This window comes from Bactrocera neohumeralis, chromosome 6, assembly GCF_024586455.1.
Source record: "Bactrocera neohumeralis isolate Rockhampton chromosome 6, APGP_CSIRO_Bneo_wtdbg2-racon-allhic-juicebox.fasta_v2, whole genome shotgun sequence".
Lineage (NCBI taxonomy): Eukaryota > Metazoa > Arthropoda > Insecta > Diptera > Tephritidae > Bactrocera > Bactrocera neohumeralis.
The window spans coordinates 29,110,786-29,132,665 of NC_065923.1; the positions used below are offsets into that span (position 1 = coordinate 29,110,786).

At 38.5% G+C, this 21,880-nt stretch overlaps 1 protein-coding gene across 3 annotated transcripts in view; it reads left to right on the top strand.

Moving 5' to 3' along the window:
- The window catches only part of LOC126762230 (LHFPL tetraspan subfamily member 3 protein), a 32,082-nt gene extending 21,728 nt beyond the window's left edge, over positions 1-10,354 (top strand). For 2 of the 3 annotated variants that reach the window (XM_050478822.1, XM_050478821.1), the window contains exons 2-6: positions 1,079-1,279; positions 5,217-5,350; positions 5,612-5,738; positions 9,518-9,760; positions 9,840-10,354. In XM_050478822.1, the coding sequence (XP_050334779.1) occupies positions 1,138-1,279; positions 5,217-5,350; positions 5,612-5,738; positions 9,518-9,760; positions 9,840-10,033 (840 nt within the window). In that variant the 5' untranslated portion in view covers positions 1,079-1,137 and the 3' untranslated portion in view covers positions 10,034-10,354. The remainder of the gene's footprint in view (positions 1-1,078; positions 1,280-5,216; positions 5,351-5,611; positions 5,739-9,517; positions 9,761-9,839) is intronic. The other variant, XM_050478823.1, reaches the window with a different exon arrangement.
- The last annotated feature ends 11,526 nt before the right edge of the window (positions 10,355-21,880 follow it).

Sequence of the window (21,880 nt, forward strand, 5' to 3'; positions counted from 1 at the left end):
ATTATAGTAATAAAACTAACTGAATCTATGACCTTTAGTCTATAAAATGTTAATCAAATACAAAATATGATGTTGATCTATTCATAATTTTGTCGAATAACGAATAATAAATTCTTCGGAACATTTTTTATATAAAGTTTTGCCAACACCTGACAATATTAGCTTTAGGATTAACAGAACCAGTAGTCCCAGGTATGCATTTTACTGCTCTCTACTCAAAGCCAAATGTGCATCGCAGCTTATAGATAACCAAGGGAGTGTAGGGCACAACCAAAATTTAAATCTTTCATATTTACGACAGTTTTTGAGTGATTATTTTCCTGAAGTTTATTAATTTTTCTAACTTTAGGCTTGCAGATTATAAAACTGGCCTTGGACCATAGCCAGTCAACAATAAATCGACTCCAATGGGCCTGAAGGAATAATATTACTTTTCAAGAGCTTTACTGTCAACCAGAAAGGTCTTTATGGAACATCCTGAATTCCTCCTTGACAAAAGCAATTCTGTGTGCAGTATGAAATATTTTGACTCAACAATTGCCATTATAAAAATTTCGATATTTTCTTTAAACGAAGATCTTTTAATGACTAAAACAAAGTTTCGAATCGCGAACGCTTATATAAAGTATAAGTATAAACACCTATACAGCCATTAAAAAAAACACTTAACGAATTTCTAAGGTTTTTAAGGCAAATCTGTGATTAATTAGTTGCAAGTTGGCTTCAAAGAATGTCAGCCGCTAGACAAAAAATACTAAAAATAATTTATTTTTCAAGTAAATCGCCATCAGCAAGCAACTCTGGTAGCGTTTAAGGTCATTCAACTGACTCATACCGTAAAATACCATTTGCTCCACACCAAATAATAAGCGGCTTAAAATATCAACTACAAGCTTTCAGCAGGCCTTACCTAGTGTTTGTTATGTCGCTGGACTTTTTAATGATGTGCCATTTTTAATTAAAACCACAAGTGTATTTTTTATTGTGTGCAAAAAGTTGTTATATTTATATATTATTTGTAATAAAACCGAAAAATAGTAGCAAATATTTACTTACTTCCAACTTCTATGCTTTTCAGTCAAATACACAGTGAAGTCGTGAGCGCGGAGCAACACTTGTGTGTGAGTGTGTGGAAAAATGGGCACAAAGATCGAGTACGTGGACACGACGCATCTCTATGCCACCAAATACATACGCAACTCAAAGGCCATAGCTGTGCTCTGGGCGATATTCACAATATGCTACGCTATTATCGGCATTGTTGCCTTTGTGACGCCAGGTTAGTATGTCAGTCGATCCTAAGTATATACAGTAGATGTGCAAGTGTGTATGAATGTATGTGTCGCGAACTGTTTGCTGGCCAACTTTGATTGATTTTGGTATTTTACACTTGTCGGCGTATCTAAGATTTTTTGAGTTTATGATAGTCTTGAATATTGTAGATAGATATAAAGGGTGATCCAAAAACACAGAGACTTCAAATTTAATGGACAATGTTTACTATCATTCGAAAGAACATTCTTTGGCATTTAATTTTTGTATTTATTTTAAGAACTTTGATCGGTCGGTTTGTATGATGTAGTTATCGGACTCGAACAATTTCTACAGAAATTGCACCATTGTCTTAGACAAGAATGCATGCCAATTTTTTTTATGATAACTAGTCAAATGAGAAAGTTTTTTATGCAGGCTCTTCTTTCCGTAGTGTGTATTGGCAGCTATATGCTAACGGGCGATACTTTTTATACTCTCGCAATAAAGTTGCTAAGGAGAGTATTATAGTTTTGTTCACATAACGGTTGTTTGTAAGTCCTAAAACTAAAAGAGTCAGATATGGGGTTATATATACCAAAGTGATCAGGGTGACGAGTAGAGTTGAAATCCGGATGTCTGTCTGTCCGTCCGTCTGTCCGTCCGTCTGTCCGTCCGTCTGTCCGTCCGTCTGTCCGTCCGTCCGTCTGTCCGTCCGTCCGTGCAAGCTGTAACTTGAGTAAAAATTGAGATATCATGATGAAACTTGGTACACGTATTTCTTGGCTCCATAAGAAGGTTAAGTTCGAAGATGGGCAAAATCGGCCCACTGCCACGCCCACAAAATGACGGAAACCGCAAACTTATAAAGTGTCATAACTAAGCCATAAATAAAGATATTAAAGTGAAATTTGGCACAAAGGATCGCATTAGGGAGGGGCATATTTGGACGCAATTTTTTTGGAAAAGTGGGCGTGGCCCCGCCTCCTACTAAGTTTTTTGTACATATCTCGGAAACTACTATAGCTATGTCAACCAAACTCTATAGAGTCGTTTCCTTCAGGCATTTCCATATACAGTTCAAAAATGGAAGAAATCGGATAATAACCACGCCCACCTCCCATACAAAGGTTATGTTGAAAATCACTAAAAAAGCGTTAACGGACTAACAAAAAACGTCAGAAACACTAAATTTTACGGAAGAAATGGCGGAAGGAAGCTGCATCCAAGCTTTTTTTAAAAATTGAAAATGAGCATGGCGTCGCCCATTTATGGACCAAAAACCATATCTCAGGAACTACTTAACCGATTTCAATGAAATTCGGTATATATTATTTTCTTAACACCCTGATGACATGTACGAAATATGGGTGAAATCGGTTCACAACCACGCCTTCTTCCAATATAACGCTATTTTGAATTCCATCTGATGTCTTCTCTGTATAATATATACATTAGGAAATGAAATTACAATTCAATACTCAAAGTACACAAATTGATCTAATCTAATTAATTTTACAGCAAAATAAAAAAATATGTAAATTATTATCATTTTATCATGCGAGAGTATAAAATGTTCGGTGACACCCGAACTTAGCCCTTCCTTACTGGTTTCAATAGCCTTTGTTGACAGATGACGCGTTAGTCATCTGGTTTCTCATGATTTGTATGTTATTTTTGTTCAGACTCGGACTGGGGTATGGAACGACTTAGCGCATTTTACGTCGAGATCTTAAATTCAAAGCGTACAAAATACAGCTTCTGCAAGAACTAAAGCCGCTCGATCCTCCCAAGCGACATCGCTATGGGACTTGAAAAGTTCCAAGAAGATCCCACGTTTTCGAGCCAAATTTTTCTCCTCGCTATGGCCCATTTCTAGCTCAATGGATATATAAATATCAAAAATGCCGCATTTGGGACAAAGACCAACCTGAAGAGATTCAAGAGCTGTCAGTTCATCAAGAAAAAATACCGGTTTGGTGTTGTTTGTGGGCCGATGGAATCAGCGGCTCATATTTCTTCAAAAATGATGCCGGTGAATACGTAACCGTCAATAGCGACCATTATCGCGCCATGATAATCGACTATTTGATCAGTGTATTGATTTCCTTGACACATATGATGAGTAAAAATTTAGTTTTTTGTAAAAAGTAAGTGTTTTTCATCAAAATGATGAAAACCTTGCAGTCTCTTCGCAAATAAAAAATTTACCATACAACAACTTGATCTTCATCGGTCAGTTTGTATGGCAGCTACATATATGCTATAATGTCCCGATATAGGCGGTTCTGACAAATGAGCAGCTTCTTGTAGAGAAAAAAACGTGTGAAAAGTTTCACCCGGTAGATCGATGCGCCTAAATCTAGTCAGTCCGTCACGCTGATCGTTTATATTAAAGGCCCTTCGAAGTTTATTTCTGGGTGTTACAACCATATACTGGAAAGTTCGGAAATATTTCGATTTAATAAAAAAGGCAGTTTGGAACGTTATTTTGGACACAAGCCATATAGCATAAATAAATATAAAATGTTTGGTCCTTTAGCAACGCTTCATGAGACGAACTTTTCACTATTCCTAAAATAAAGAGTTAATGGCCATATATATGCTGAACTTTGTGGCGTCCACCACTTAAACTTTCTAAAATTCTAGTTAATTCTAGTTATTTCTAGTTATTTTCAATAATACTCATCTAACTGACAAAGAAGCATAATAATTTTGAAAAATTTACATGCATTATTTTTTCAATCAGCCCTTTACAGAGCTCTCAACAACTTTTTCATTTCTAGTCAAATGGTTGTGCAAGCATTTTTAGCTGAATGACTTCACCCTTTCAACATTTGTCGCTATTATGAAATATCAAGTGAAGCCACGACCTCTGCTCTATTTTACACACAATTTCTTTCTCTGTTAGTATCATATTCGTATGTCATATCTGACTTACCCAGCATAGTCACTGGGTTTCTACTCATTGAACGATGTCGATGTCTTCCAAATGCTTCTCATAGCAACGTTTTTGATTTTTATCATTGCTAAAGTATGAATTACTATGCATTTTCCTCAGAATCTGTTTTCGAAAATCCGCAAGTGACGTAACATCAATTGTTATGAACTTTCTCGCGTTTGGATCATACTTTCAAAGTCATCTGAAGAGTGGATTTTCTATTGTCACCATCAGAACTTAATCATTACTAATAAATTTAGAGGAAACAGAGCTATTAGAACTTGTTTAGGGCAATAACATCGATACGATAAAAATGGTTTCTTACCGATTTATTTCTAATAGGCTGTAATCCTTTAGTCTCACCACATTCTTCTTACCTTAGCAAGTAATATATGTATGTACTTTTCGCTTCTAGTATTGAAGTGCTCCTCTGTTAACTACTTCCCTCCTCTTCTCAGAACTACTAATTAGCTTTTACTATATAAGATATATTGGTATTTGGATTTTGACGTGTTCTAGGTAAAACAGGTGAGAGTTAGTAGCAAATCAAGAAAAAATTGTTAATACCGTTCACAGCTGCATTTCCTATAGCAAAAAATTATGTAAAATAAAGATATTGACCAGTGCCATTTAGCAGTTATACGCTATAGTGTTCCGAACTGAACAGTTTATTCCGAGATCGTAGCGTTGCTTTGGAAAATAATCTATGCAAATTTCGTGAAGATAATTTCTCAAATAAAAAGTTTTCCGTACAAGGACTAGATTTTGAACGATCAGTTTGTATAGCAGCTCTATCCTATAGTGGTCCGGTATTGGCGGTTCCGGCAAATATGCAGCTTCTTGGAGAAAAAAGGAGCTGCATATCGCTTTATCTCAGCTTCAATCAACATTATTTGCACTAAAATATATATACCATAGTTTTAAATAATTAAGCTTTCATTACTCTCTTCATTAATATAAAATATTTCATAATATACCTTCTTGTATCTAAAACTCTATTTACTTTCTATGAATTTCTTTACAGAATGGGTCGGTGATCCGGACAATGAAAGTGCGGGCCGCTTGGGTTTGTGGCAGATGTGTCAGCGCGATGAGATATTCGACAATTGCAAGCGACGTTGGGAGACCATACTCACAGTGCCGACATTCTCGTTTCAAGTGCGTAACGCAGACACATTCGTGCCTAGCACCAATGACTTTTGTTTTGTCTACTTATATATATGAGTATTTACCTTTGTAATTTGCTGCTGAGATATTTTATTTATTTATTTCTCTTTCATTCTTTATTTGTTTAATTAACCATTGTTTGCGTTCACCAACTGCAACAACAAACCACCGACCACAATGTCATCATCAACAATATCAACAACATCATCTTTGTCATCATTATGTTGCGCATACACACACATATATAAACAGTTGGCAACATTCTTTATGGTTGCGGCGGTGGCATTGGCCTTGCTGACAATCTGCTTTTTGGTATTCTTGATCTTCATGAAGTCAACGAGAGTATTTCACATATGCGGCTGGATGCAAATCATATCAGGTTAGTAAATACAATATACATATGTATGTGTATATTCATATATGTATGTATGTATGTAATGAGTTTAATTAAATATTTGCGCACCTGCATATGCTGGCATTATTTGTACAATTACAAGTGTACATACATATATATATATATATATATGTATTTAGTAACATACAAGTAGAACAAAATTTTGTTGATCGAAAATCGTGTGCAGAGAAATGAGCTTGGAAACAAGCACGAAACGCTGTCTCAGCAAAGACATTTTTTTGTTTATTTTCTGATAAATGCAACGACGGCATTTCGTAATAAAATGTTTATTTTACAAATATGCTGATAAGTAATTTGAATTTTTGGTAAATATGTTAATAACATTTAACTTGAAATATTGGTCTATTTGGTGTTTTTTTTTTCAAAACTTTGAAGAAGAATATAAGAAAAACATATCTTCTTCTTTATTGGAGTAGGCAGCGCCAAGTGTGCCATTCCTTTTCGCTGTTTGGCACCAATTAGAGATTCCAAGCGAAGCCAGGTCCTTCTCCACTTGGCTTTTCCAAAGGAGTGGTTGTCTTTCTCTTCCTCTGCTTCCCCCGGCCGAATACTCTCATAGCTGGAGTGTTTTCATCCGTTCAGACGACATGACGTAGTCAGTGTAGCCGCTGTCTCTTAATACATACATCGACTGCGGTATTCGCCATTGCCGATGCGTAAAGGACAATAATTCTTCCACAGAACTTTCGCAGAACCTTTCTCTCGAAAATTCTTTACGTCGACTTATCAGATTTTGTCATCGCCCATTCCTGTGCACCATATAGCAGTACGGAGATGATGATTGACTTGTCGAATTTGGTCTTTGTTCATCGAGAGACGACTTTACTTCTCTGCCTACTCAGTCCGAAGTAGCACCTGTTGGCAAGAGTAAATTTGCGTTGGTTTTTGAAGCTGGCGTTAGTTTACACAGCCGAATAAGATTTGTGGGGACACCAAATTCAGACATAGCGGTATAAAGGCAGCTCCTTTTCGTGCTGTCAAAAGCACCTTTAAAATCCATGAAAAAGTGATGCGTGTCGATTCTCTTTTCACGGATCTTTTCTAAGATTTGGCACATGGTGAATATCTAGTCAGTTGTTGATGTTTTAGGTCTTAAACCCTATTGATGTGGTCCAATCAGTTTGTTGATTGTGGGCTTTAATCTTTCACAAAATACGCTCAATAGAACCTTATACGCGATGTTTAGGAGACTTGTCCCACGGTAGTTGGCGCCGATTGTGGGTCTTCCTTTTTGTGGATTGGGTATAGCGCACTTAAATTCCAATCGTCGGGCATGCTTTCTTTCTAAAAAGAAGGTGATGCTTGCTCTTTATCAGTTCTACGCCGCCGTATTTGAATAGCTCGGCCGGCAATCCGCCACCGGCCGCCGCTCTGTTGTTCTTCAGAAGGGTAATTGCTATTCGATTTTCTTCTTGGCCGGGAAATGGATTTTTTGAAGTTCCAATCGTTATCAATTGGGGAATCGGGTTCACCATTTCTTTGTGTTATACTTTCACTGCCATTCAGCAGGTTGAAAAAGTATTCCCTTCATAATTTCGGTAGGCTCTGGGCATCAGTCACTAGATCACCTCTGGGGGTTCTACAAGAGTAACATAAACATATCCAATCGTATTACTGAAAGTAGTGCCCATCCGAAGCTATAAAATTTTCCATGTTTTTGGCAATTTGCCTCGCTTTGCGGTAAGAACGAATCAAGCTAATTAACAGTGCGCCAGTCGTTTCTTCTTTTCGCTACGTGGCGCCAATTGGATATTCCAAGTGAAGCCAGGTCCTTCTCCACCTGGTCCTTCCAACGGAGTGGAGGTCTTTCTCTTCCTTTGCTTCCCCCGGCGGGTACTGCGTCGAATACTTTCGGAGCTGGAGTGTTTTAGTCCATTCGGACAACATAATTTTTAACCGGTCTTGCAATATGAAGCCGAGCGTTGGCATGGTGGTGAAATTATTGACTTGTCTTTAGTCGCGATTTTCGGCACTCACACGCTTCAATATGATGAGTTGTTGTTGGTAGCGTTCCCCATTAATGGCTTAACCTGCTTTTAGAAGCACATAATATTGCATGCATCCTTGATTTGGCTGATTGGTTCGCTTCTCATTATCTAAACATTCATGTTCTTCTGAAGATCTTTGTACACTTCGTGGCACAATAAGCAATGTTCATCGTATGGAATCTCCTTGACCACCCAAGATGGTAGGATTGCTAAATGCAGTCCATTGTGAAGTCAGATAAGATCTCCTGCAGTTGGATTTTAGCTCCCGATAAAACCTTGAACCTATCACTAATATTCTTAGTTATATAATTTCAACTTTCGCTATTTCCTCTAGAAGTCTAAAAGTGTGAGATCCAATGTACATATATTAGCCTTGATCTGATACAAGCAGGACATTCGAGACGCAAGTGTTGTAAAGACTTTATTTTATCCTCATCCAAGCAACTTATGCTGTCGGCCTCCCGGAAAATTGAAAATTTTGACTCATGAGTTCCGACCGGCCTGTATCCAGTTAGAGCTCCTGTAACTATATAAAGGTGGTCTTTGCTGAGGGCAAGAAGCTCACAAGATCTCTTATGTTTTACCCTGGTCCAGAATGACCTTCCGATTGCACAGTTGTTAGGTTCGAACCTGCGCTCCTGTAACTATTTAAAGGTGATCTCCGCTGAGGGCGAGGAGCTCACAAGACCTCTTATGCTTTACGCTTGGCACGAAGGACGTTGAGATTACACAGTTGATAGTATCTCACCAGCGCTTGCCGAGCTTGCCTGAAACTCAGCCATCCGGAAGTGAACCTTAAGCAGACAGCGGAGCTCCTACCTGTTCTCGTTCTGCAACTAGTGAGACTGAATATCTGACCTAACGAGCTCATCAGTCTTGTAGTTTGCTGACACAAACCGATGCCTTAAGTTACTTGATAACAGCGATAAGGAGTTAAGACATGCATTCACTAGCCTCGTGGGTACGGCAAGCGAGCTCAAAATAAATATAGCCGCCCTAATATCTGAGTGGATAGTCCCCACTCTGAGAGAGGAAGCTCTCAGGAGCAGTACATCTACTGCTACTTTAATGGCTCCGCTTGGAAGACGCTGCAATCGTAGCCTGATTTTCTAGTCTAAACCGTGTAGAAATTATCTTTTGACTTTACTGGTTATTAGAAAAGAACACCTGATCTTCCTTAAGGGTAGGTTAGGTTAATCTGGTAGGCCAATAAGCCACACATAGACAAGTTTGGTCTTTTGCTATACCAAATGGAGTGCAGTTGCAAAGTCCAAGAGGAGTAGTCATTTAAAATGCCTGCGCTTGACGTGAATTTCCTCCAGTGTATCGTACGGTGGGGATCCCAGATGCTTACTGCGTAGTCTTGCCAATGCGGGACAAGTGCACAAGAGATGCTTCATCGTGTCCCTAGTGCCCTGCTTTAGACATTTTTTGCAGTCTTCTCGTTCTGTCAGCTCCATCCTATTAAGACTACCTTTTTTTTGGTCCTAAATCCAGGTTCATTTCGATTATGTTTGTCCGATTCTCGTGCGATTACCTTCCTCCTTCACAGAATACCATAAGAATATGCAGTAGTAGTAGTAGCAGACTAACTAGAAACTTTGGTTAACAAATTTGTTCTCTAGAATTTTAAGACGTAATAAAACAAGGAGGTGGTATAAACAATTAGAACAAAGATGTATAAGCCATAAAAAATTATGAATTCCATTATTTATGTAAAAATATCTGAACTTTTCCTTTCACATTTATTTTTAGCGATTTGTATGATTGTTGCCTGCGCCGCCTTCCCATTCGGCTGGAACTCTGATGATTTTCGAAAAATCTGCGGTCCCGATGCGAATCGCTTTGAGCTTGGTCTATGCGGCATCCGTTGGGCCTATCCGCTTGCCATAATTGGATGTGTCGATGGCGTGGTCTTGGCCACGCTAGCCTTCATACTTGCCACGCGTCATGTGCGCCTACAACCCGATCCACTCTATCAGAGTTCACTCTACAAAGGTGAGTTGCAATCAATTAAGAAAACAGGAAAAACACTCACACTTCAAATACATACCATAATTCCCTCCCTTTATGCCAGGTGAGATTAACAACGCTTACATTACAGACGCTGTCAGCCTGGCCGGCTCACGGAAATCGCTGAATCTGCAGCCAATTCTGTTGGTGGCGCCACCACACAATATGCCCACAAATGGCGACGACACGATATCGCAATTCTCCTCACGCACACCCAACCATCGATATCGACCCGACTATCCGATGCATCAGTTTTGAGTGACTTTGTCGAACCGGCGTTTCTGAATTGTGATCCTTTTGTGTGTTTCATATTTTAATTTTTCGTTTTGTGCTTATTTTGAATTGATTTTCTTCTGTTGTTTTCTGTTAACATCCTCAATGCAGGTTTTATGGACTGAGAAAAAAAAGTAAAATCAAAACCTTGTAATAAAAGTTATGCCACTCTCTTGGTGGCTATCTGTACATATATATACGGTAAATAGAAATGTAATTTTATTGTATGTATTTTAAAAAATGTAAAATGTACAATAGAAAATAAGTTTACAACTAAATAAATTATTGTCATTATCTGAGCGAAAAGGCGATTTCTTCTAAACTAGCAATTTTACAAAGTTTTTAGGTTCTATGGTTTGTCTATAAGGCGGTTCTTTGTGAAGCCAGTGAACTCTTATGTTGGTTCTTATGTATCGACAAAGCTTCCTCAACCCAGATATGTATCTGCTTAGACGTTTTATTTTTACTCCTATTGGTTCACCTGGATGACCGAAGGTCTAAAACCTAAGGCTTTAAAGCAGAAGCGGAATAAATGTGCAATAAAAAGCCCATATTTGCCCCAAAGACCTTGATGGATTTTTTATAGCTGAAACATTGTACTTGTAGCCCACGAAAAAACGCTAACGGTCTCAAATCTCTCGAAGGGCCAGCTAATTACTCGTTAATCGAACTCGGCGCGGAAAGGAGTGATGGTTGTATGAGTTTTGTAGACGCAACAAATCAAAGGCTTCAACAGGAATCATGCCCACTAAACCAGTACCGATTTGTATGTAATCAAGACTGTTTCCTAAACTACAACAACAATAGCAAAAGACAAAAACTTGTATCTACTGACTTGCAATTTACAATTCCACCAAACATCAACAAAAGCGCTGTTGAACTTTATTGTCACTCTGTATTTGTCTATAAAAGTATTTGATACACCCTGTATCGCAAATAATTATCTCAGCTTACAACCAATGCAGTAACATCTCTATTTCGTGAGGAAGTGACAATATCAGAAGCATATCTGCCTCGATACCCGTAGGTTTTCATTACATTTATGCTTGCATACTTTTAGGCTTCAATTATATCTATGTTTTGTTGAAAGCAAGTAAAATTGTATCAAATTTATAGACTACTTTTTATATACCGGTACTCTAGAGGGTTACGGGAAAGTACCATCTCACCCATGTTTGGAAAAGCCTTGCCATATAGGCTAAATTTTTGGTTGTACTTGTCATATCATCATAGCTCTTATTTTTTAGGAGATGAAAGCATTTGCTAGATATATCTGTATATTGCCTCCAGATATTTATGCCCGGAATAGGGTATATTATATTTGGTACAAAGTTTGTCATACATACAGATGTATATAAATAATTAACGAGATTGGCTGAGTGGTTTAACCATGTCTGTCAGTATATACGCGCACTAGTTCCTCTGCTTTTGAGATATGGAACTGAAATTTGACATACAACATTTTCTTTGCCATACAAACTTATCGATCACAATTATTTTCTTGTACGGTTGTCCGTTGCCATCGCACACCACATACACAAGAATGAGTGTTCACAGCCGTCTATACAAACATAACAGATCTTCATCTTTGTCCATTCTGTAGCGGGACTTTTTGGAATATCAGTGGTCGGATAGCAGCTGTGTTGTGTAGAAGCCGTCTTATGCGTTGTCATTCCGATATCATATCGTTCTTTATTTCTTCAATCGCACTCTTGTTATTTTCACATACCTCCTGCAGCTCACTAATCGGTTACGTCTGCGGTGTCTGACCAATACTTTACGCCGGTTTTCTCCCTTTACCACATCTGCCGAAATCTCTGGTCCCTATAGTAACACGTTCGTGGTCGTCGACATTAAAAGCTTCTTATGTTTCTTGGTGGGCCCTCCTATGTTGGCCATTAGCCTGCTAAGTTGGGAGTTGATTTTCGGCGCCTTTCCTGTGGTGTGTTCGAATTGTACCCATAAAGTTAATCTTACGATTATGATTCGTCTATCATTTCAAGTTTTAGTGTATCGTCATAACTAATGTTCCACTGGTCTGGGTCAAAAATAGACTCTTATGATGCTCCTAACATAACCGTTTACATGGTTAGTGCCGGATTGCAACAGCGTGTCAGTCGTTCTTCCTTATCGCTTCTTTGCCGCCAATTGGAGATTCCAAGTGTAGCCAGGTCCTTCCCCACCTGGTCTTTCCAACGGAGTGGACGTTTTCTTCTTCCTCTGTTTCCCCCGGCGGGTACTGCGTTGAATATTCTCAGAGCTGGGATATTTTCATCTATATGGCTGACATGACCTAGCCAGCGTAGCCACTGTCTTTTGATTCGCTGAACTAAGTGAATGGTGTCGTATATCTCGTACAGCTCATCGTTCCACTGACTGCGGTAATCGCCTTGCCAATTCGCTACGGCGCATACGATATATATGCGAGGTAGGCACTTTGTTTCCGTACCTGCACCGAGAAATCAACCATTTAAGATTGGTAAGCTAAGTTTAGATGCGGTGAGGTTGTTACCGACAAAAACAACAAAAAAGTCTCAAAATAAATTTGGATGACCATAAATTTTAGATGATAGAAGGCACTCTAAAGATATCAACTAAATATGTCCATTATATCATTCTCGAATATTTGGATATGAGAAAGATCTGTACACAATGGGTGCCGCGTGAGCTCACTTTTGACAAAAAACAACGACGAGTTGATTATTCGATGCAGTGTTTAGAGATATTGGGTAATTAACCGGAGTTGATGCAACATGGCTCCATCATTTCGCTTCGGAATCCAATCAACTCGCTCCAATGTGTGGAAAAACGCCACAGGCCGCTGTCAAGGTCTGTATTTTCGTATCCGTTTGGAAGAATTTTTATTGACTGCCTTGAAAAAGGAAGGACCATCAACAGAATTAGGATTCGAATTGTTTCCGCCTCCACCATAAACTCCAGATCTGGTCCGCAGCGACTAGATCCTGTACTCAGATCTCAAAAGAATGCTCGCTGGGAAGTAATTTTAGTCGAATGAAAAGATGATCGCCGAAACTGAGTTCTATTTTGAAGCAAAAGACAAATCGTACTACAAAAATGGTATCGATAAGTTAGATAGTCGCAATAATCAGTGGATCACCCTTGAAGGGAACTATGCTGTTTAAAATAAAAAACGAATTTTTTCAAAAAATGTATCTTACTATGGTAGACCATGGACATATCAATTGACCTGTTACAATAATAATAATAAAAAAATATTTTTTAATGAAAAAACCGATTAAAATATATTCTCCTTTTCTTAAAAAAAATATTTCATCTGCACAAATATTTGACTCAATATTTCAACTTATCATACCAAAATGTTAGTATATATGTACTGCTTCGCTTATTCTTGTTATTGTTGTTGTATTTGTGGAGCATAAAAAATCATTTAGCACCAACTGACGACCATCAAATATTCGTATATCGAATAATTTGCAATAACTTTATGTTATCCATTATTTAGGCATAAAAAGTACCGAAAACATTTCGCCAAATCACGAATAACTCGCCACAATAAAAAAGGAATGTTGAATTTCGTTTATGAATGCTATAAAATCCAATAAAAATATTGTACATCAAAGTAATTTGCTACCGCATAAAAAGGGCCAAGCACCACACTGCTCCTCCGTATACCCTGACAATACGATAATCCAACTTTTATGCGACCCACAGCCGAGGAGCGGTAGACTACACCCAGTCACAGGGGCAACAAACTCGCGCCGTGTGCGAAAGCAATAATGAAATGCCAGCAGAACTCTATCGGAAACAAAACGTCAAATTTCTTCGCCATAAAGTCACAATTGCAAAGGACGCCATCGTCACCGCCAACGCCAACGCTCTCAATATGTTGCAGCGCATGGTATAATTTCCGCTGTATATGGTATTAATTCATAGAGCAGAGAGAGGAGGTCGGTGGTTGCAATTGGATGCCAATTCGAAAAGTTCTCATTGGGCCATGAAAACGAAGATATCGTTAGTAAATAAATAACCTGTGCAACGCACCGGAAAATACGTGGAACTACCGCCAGCCAACCCACCAACCCGGCGACCCACCAGGCAGTCAAGCGGACAAACCGCCAGCCGGCTTGACGCATACACTCTGCACGTGGGGTGAATAAAGCTTAGCAGGCGTTTAGCAGCTAATCGAGTGGGTGGTTGGAAGAGACGAAGCCAGTCACTCAGTCAGTCGGTGGGTGAGTGGTTGTGTGGTAGGGGAGTTGGTATGTATAACAGGGACCTTGCGCTTACATCCAACAATCAGCGTGCGCTCTAATAAGGCATGTACCCCCAAAGTACGTGTGTAGGTAAGCGCCGGCTTGCTTTACTTCAATATTGAGTGGCGTCAGCTTGTTGCCCACTTAGAATATTTTAACGCATTTCTTTTGCGTTGATAGAATTTCTTATGAATTATACAAGAATATTAAATCCGCTTTCATATATACATATATATACGTCTGCGATGCCCGTGCAGGAAAAGGTTGCTGATTGATGATGATTTAGACGAATTTATACTCGATATGATTCAAGGAAACGCAAAGGTAAGCCTTTGAGAGATTACCACTCTTAGAAACAGGCACTATTTGAAAGTATTAATACTTATTTTAGAAGTCCAAAAATTGATGGAAAGATGGATGTGGTTGAGGGCCCTAAAGCTTTTGGGACAATCTTCTAACTTTTCGATAGAACTTTAGTGTTACGATTGGTCTTATGCTTCAAAATATAATTGGAACTCGGCAATTTTTATTCAGCGTCCATTTATCTGAGGTCTGAGTCAGGATAAAGTTGCTGGGTTGAACTGGAGAATACGATACACCCAATTCATGTAGCTATCATTGACTTGTGGCACAGCGAATTGGTCAATTGCGAGTTCGTGCGAAAACCTCTTTGCATAAATATTTCGCATATCCACTTCATGAACGATCTATCCAACACGATCCTTTGATCTATTTACGATTGTCTGATGTCTCGAACAACTTCATTTTACGATCATATAAACTCATCTTGTGAATTTTTTATGCTTTCCTCTGTCACTGTCACGTTCAGTCCACTGCGTTCCACGTCTTTAGAACTCATAAGACTCGGACGGGTTTTTTGCGAGTTTCTATACAGGAATTACCTTCAAGGTGCATGTTCTAATTTATCAAACCACTACATAAAAGATTAGAAGCAAATTCTCAGCAATTCGGGCTCGTTATGGTTATGTGGATGAGACCGTCGGAGGAAACTTTCTTTTATTGCATAATTCGGAAGAACCTGAATAAGATGAAAATATGCTTTCTTTCTTCGTAGAAGACGCCGTTGAGAGGATAGAGCCATGTGTAGAAGTTCATGTAAATGAGGCAAGTTCTCTCAAGTATCCTTTAGGTAGCCAAAAAAGATCCGTTTGAAGGCGAGTTAAGTGAGAAGGCGAACTATTCCTCCCCAGGGTTGTGCGCTGGGTTTAGGCCCACCTCCCCCCACGTAAAAAACATCCCCAATGAAAAGAACAAATATGCTTTCTAGGTGCCGTGAAATGTTAACGTCTAAACTTGACAATTTTATATTTAATTCAAATGTTCCAGAGATGAATGGGTTCTATTCTTAAAATATAAACATGAATTATTCTCCAAATGGGTAGTATTACAAGCCAGCATAAGTCGACTACTAATGAGTCATGGATTTTATCTTTCATGTCTCCTGACACCAAGTCAAGTCGCTTCTCCAAAGACCGCAAATCAGTTATCAGATCTAAATTTTTACTTCGCGAGGTATATTTAACAAAATTACCATTCCAAGAATTACTTGTCTAAAACTCTCAAATTTATGTAAAGTTATTCAAGTTTTCCTTACAGGCCCTTCATTGCATGCGCTTATGTGCGTGACCTCATAAACTTGCTTACAGCCGAAGGATCCATCCACGCCACAGCTCCTAGCATACTTCGCACATCGCGAAGCTTTGCGCTTCCAAATAATAAACATTTTTTATTACATCCGCTCTCGAGATATTTCAATTCCGTTGGTCGAGCGCAGTTTTTTTATTGTCGTTGCCGTTGAACAGTTGGCTTTAGTGGTGAGGTAAGTGGATAAATGGTTGGCCTGTCGAGCAAATCTTATAATCACTGCACGCACTTCGCTGACTGTGTCTTCGGCGGGAATTAAGATGTCTGCGTTGAATGGAGCAACTGCTGCTTCTGGGTTCTGCCGAGGCGTCCTGCATCTCATTTATTTTGTGTTTTCTTTTTCATTCACTTTTTCTAGGTTTTAGCAGTGGCGTTGGTGGTTGTGGTGGCAGGTGGCGTTTGGCACTTTGCATGGGCATATACAAATAATTTGGGGAAATTGTTATTGAAATTACCGACCATCGAAATCAGCTAACCAATCAACTCCTCATTCGGTGGTTCAATAAAATGGCTAAACGTTCTGGATATGGGGTGGTTGATTGCCAACGTTGTTGGTTGATTTTCGGTTTTTGACATTCAACGGCAAAGTTTTATTATTATCGGTCACTGAATGGCAAATTAAATGCCTTATTGTATGCAAATAGAAATATTTAATTGCAATTAATTCTGTATAATGTGGAGTCGTGTGAGCGGATTGGGGTTGAGGGTGTATTCATTGTGAGCTTGACATGTTTTCACATCTTATAATAATTGTTTTTCTTTATTTTGTATGTATTGAATGCGTAAGGAAATTCATGAGGACAATGACTTCACTTGAAAATTTACGAGGATTACATTGAGCAATTCTTTTTGGCAGTTCCCTATGGTTTAATGTGAAGCAGTCTGCGTTTTCCTTTTGGACTTTCTTTAGGTTAGGTTAGGTTAGGTTAATCTGGTAAGCCATTAAGCCACGCATTGACCAGTTTAGTCCTTTACGATACCAGATGGAGTTTAGTTGCTAGGTCCAAGAGGAGTAGTCTTACTTTAGGAGGCCTGGGCTTGACGCGAATTTTATCGATACATCCTTCAGGGTATCATACCAGATGCTTACAGCATAGTTGCGGGATGCGGTACAAGTACATAAGAGATGAAACATTGTTTCCCTGGTGCCCTGCTCTAGACATACGATACGAGGTTACTGCCTTGATTACTGCTTGGCTGTCTACGTAGATGATGACTCTGGATTTTATCTGTAGGTGCATTAGAGGCCAGCTCCGCGGCTTTCACCATAGCAAAGACTCATCTTGAAGTACTTACGGCTTGTGAGTTAAACGGTGAGCAATCTATATGACTTGGCTTGTCAAGAATTCATTCTTTAGACATTTTTTTGGCACATGTGGAGATATCCAGAATTTCTGATATGCTATGCTATGTTCCGAATTTATAGTCCTTAGTAATGCAGTCGAGAATTTCTGGAAACCGTCTTGAACAAAAATTGAAGCGATGTGAAATATAAAATAAAGCCTTAGGCTGTGGTTTGGCGTAGATGCCGTAGAACACTTTTGTTTGAAATGTTTTAAGTCAACATAGAGGGACACTAATTAACTATTTGGTTTTAGAAAGCTCTACCAAAAAGCTGGTATAGTTAATTTTTAGTTCAGACTCGCAAGATACGAATCGGTTTAGCAATATTTTGGTACAGTTGGTGGTTCAAATTAGGTCAGTTTTAGTTTTCATAGGTTTTTAGTGACCATAGATTATTTGAAATATATCCTTATTAGAGTCGTCGATCCAAAATTCAGCTCATAGCCTCTGGTAAAGGAAATAACTGCAGCTTACAACGCATTTAAAGAGACAACCTGCTTCGTATGCTTATTAAACTTAACCCATAGAGTGTCAATGGAGCCAAAAGGAAAATAATTTTAGATAAGTAGAAATTCAGCGATCCATTAAAGTCATAATCAAAATGAGGAAATCTCAATTGGCAACGTTTAAGTAATTTTTATTAAAAGCCAATCGTAGATAATCATTGCAATTGCAGAACCAATGGTTGTTAAGGCTTTTAACAACAAAAAAATGCCACCCTCCATTGTTGCAGCATCTGTTGTTGACACATTCAATCTCCCCACTGAAATGTCAAAAAACATAAGGGAAACATCAGATTTGGACAACATCGTTTATAACGCTTACGTAATTAATTTCAATTAGAAATAAAATAGATTCACCACTAGAATAAATGCAATAGAGTAAAAGAAAGTGATTACCCGAATTAGAGAAAAATCTCAGAAATATTACTAGTTTAAGGAGAATGCTTTTCTTGGTATTAATATGTACCCTAAGAAAGTCAAGGACCCAAAAAACAAATATTTGACGTTGTAGAGGTACAGATATTGAAATGAGGGTGATTTATAGGCTATTTTTGTATATGGAGGTTCTTGCCTTGGAGGTCATTGCCATTATTCTTTTTGGCAGTGCCCTAAGTTTTGACGTGGAGCAGTCTTCGCTTTGCTTTTTGATTTGCTGAAATAACTTTTTTCTATTAGTACTTTTGTTAAAAATACGAGGTTTACTGAGCCTTTACTTAATATTTTCAAAGAAGGGCGGTACGTTAGACACTTAGTCTCAACAATTCGACTCCAATCGTAACTATTAGATCATTCACTTTGCACTTTAGGAGTAATTCGAATGAGTTACAGTATCATTTCGCGACTGTCGACGAATCATTGATGCACTAGTATACACTAGAGACCAAAAAATAGTAAGAACAGCTTACTTTATATAGATCATCTGTTCCGAAAAGGCAAAGACTGTCCTATCGACTAAAAAGATGGTGGCAACCGTTTTCTGCGATTCACAAGGTGTGATGCAAGCGGTTATGGATACAGTGCTGAATTTATGGGCCGACTCGAACGCCGAATTACTAGGCCCATTCAATGCTGAAAATAGAGAAAAGCGACATCATTTGACGAAGGAAAAAGTGCTCTTCTTCCATGACAACGCACAAAACTCGTAACGCCGACTCATCAGATGTTGTCATCGTCCATGCCTCTGCTCCATATAGCAGGACGGGGATTGTGAGTGACTTGTAAAATTTGATCGTTCCGAGGTTGTTGTTTCCTTTTCATTGGGGTCGTTTTTTTACGTGGCGGAAAACCCAGCGCACAAGCCTGTCTTTAGCTCGCCCTCATCATGTTTTTTGTTCGCCCAAAGGATACTTGGTCTAAGACCAGAAGTCGTGAACTGCTTGAGCCATTTGTAAAATAATCATTTCTGGCCACTTCCAAGTGAATGGCGCACAGAGAACTTTCCCACCTTGCATGATCTTCTACACATGACTCCATCCTCCTTCCTCGGTCGTCGCTAATGTTAAATTGCTCGAATTAATCGACGAACTGAACTCTTATGCGTCACATTCTCCAGATTTGATTCTGGTCGACTTTTTTAGTTACCAAACTTGAAAAAGTCACTCGCCAGGGAGAAAGTTTTGTTGAATGAGCAGGTCATCGCCGTGTACTGTGGACATCTCCATTTGTCAGAGGAGACTAAGAAATTGGAGCTTCGTTGTGTATCGCGCTAAAAGTACTGTATATTGAGGAATAAACCATATTTTTTCTAAATTTTCGTATTTTTTATAAGCTAAGTAGTTATTGAACCTCCGTCGTAAGAAATTATTACGCCGAAATGACATTTCGTCCTTCCTAAAACCTTATAGCCAAAACTAACAGTTGTGAATTCTTGTACTTCTTTATTTGAAATCTGTTTTTTATTTCCTTTTATGTATTTTTTATACAACTGCTTTCCCCCACCAAAGCACCGATTGTTTGATTTTTTTTTTTTTTTCCAACTTCCGCTCCCCACTGTGAGGTCAGTTGTATTGACTGTGTGAGAGTACCGCAATAACGGTGCTTTGTGCTTACTCGTATTTTCTCATTTCATGTTGGTTATATGGTTGTATTGTGCGCCATTTTTCTGTGCCACTGATTGCTTCCATATTGCCCCCAACCCCCGTTACCATTTTCGATTGCAAAAGTCCGCTGCTTTGGCCGCTTTGAGTTGGCCTGTTGAAATATGATTTACGAATTTTTAACTTGTGGCAGCATATTTCTTCACTTGAAAATTACGTTCGCCCCTTACCAGCTACTTCTTCAATATTTATGAACAGGGTGGGGGGTCTCCAATATATTTCTTCGCTTTGAGTGTGGGCTATTGTATTTTTACAGCTTCATAGGAGGTTGTTGTAGAAGCTCGAATGCCGCAGTGTGCCCAAGCGCTGCCATATGTTGCTGCCACATGGCGAACAGCAGCGCCAGTGGGTGTGGGAGGGGTGGTAAAAGGCGGCCACTGTTCGCTGGTCAGTGGGTAAACGAACGCAGCAAATTGCTTTGACAGCGAAAATGTGTTTGTGCTGGTTGGTCGTGATTTGCTGCGTTTTTTTTGGTTCGGGTCCCTGTTCTGCTCTCCGTTTTATTGTGTGAAACTATAATTTGAAGGAACTGTGAAATGTTTTGAAGCTTTTGATTGACGCTCTTTTTGATGTTTACAATTGCTTGTTTTATCGTTTTTCTTTTGTTTTTTTTTTGCCTTTCCGCTTTAGTCACGATAAATTAACTTTTTTGCGTTCTCGACCACACAACAACGGTCGCTGCGATTTTGTTGTATGTTGTTGAATGAGAATTATTGTTTCTAAATTTTATATATGATGCACTTATCAGCCGTTGGGTCAGCACCAAGCGCCAAGCACTCGCTCACTCAAATATATTGCGGAAGTGCAACCAATTTACGACTTGTTGTTGTACGCTTTTGTTTCTAACTGTATTTACAGTGAATTTCAAGATGAAGAAAAACTTTCTTTGCATACAATACAAACACATACATATGTATGTGCACTAACACATACATACATTCAATATTTATGTGCATATATCTGCAGTAGTGTGTATATGTGTGTGTTATGGGCGAATTGTGTCTGTGTTTGTGCGCATGTAGTAGTGGCATTCCATTTTCGTTTTATGCAATTTCTGCTTTTGACATTCACTTAAATGGAAACCTTTAAGGCGTAAAACTGCAGTTTTCATAAAGTTACAAAAACAACTGCAAAAACCAAAATACAAAATGCAAAGCTTCACAGGTGAATTTGTGTGTTTCTTTTTTTGTTTTCAATTGTTACCTCAATGGCAACGTTGTTGGTGCGTGACTCGTATTTTCCTAGATAAAATTGTTTGTTCTAAGAAAAATTTCAAACATTAATTAATAAAGCTGGAGAAAAGTACAATATTATTGTTAATAAACTTACAAAATTGAAATCCATTTACTTTTCACGTGAAATGAACTAATTGAAAATTCTGTTGAATTTTAGGAAATAACTGCATATACATATGTATACACATGTATGGTTGCTGAAATATTCAAAGATTTCTTATTGTTCTTTCGACACATGTTGCCCAAAATTGTAGTAGCCATTTTTATTAATCTAAAAGTAATTGAAAGTCAATGGTCTAAGACAGTAAAACATACTTTTTTTTGAAAAATTCTTTTTATTATACCCTGAACAGGGTATATTAAGTTTGTCACGAAGTTTGTAACACCTAGAAGGAATCGTCAGAGACCCTATAAAGTATATATATAAATGATCAGTATGTTGAGCTGAGTCAATTCAGCTATGTCCGTCTGTCTGTCTGTCCGTCTGTCTGTATATATACGAACTAGTCCTTCAGTTTTTAAGATATCGTTTTGAAATTTTGCAAACATCATTTTCTCTTCAAGAAGCTGCTCATTTGTCGGAACGGCCGATATCGGACCACTATAGCATATAGCTGCCATACAAACTGAACGATCGGAATCAAGACAAGATATATTCTTTGTATGGACAACTGTCATACAAACTGAACACATAGTTAGTAAAACAAATGCACCTGTGAAGATTATATTAGCTTCGGTGCAGCCGAATTTAACG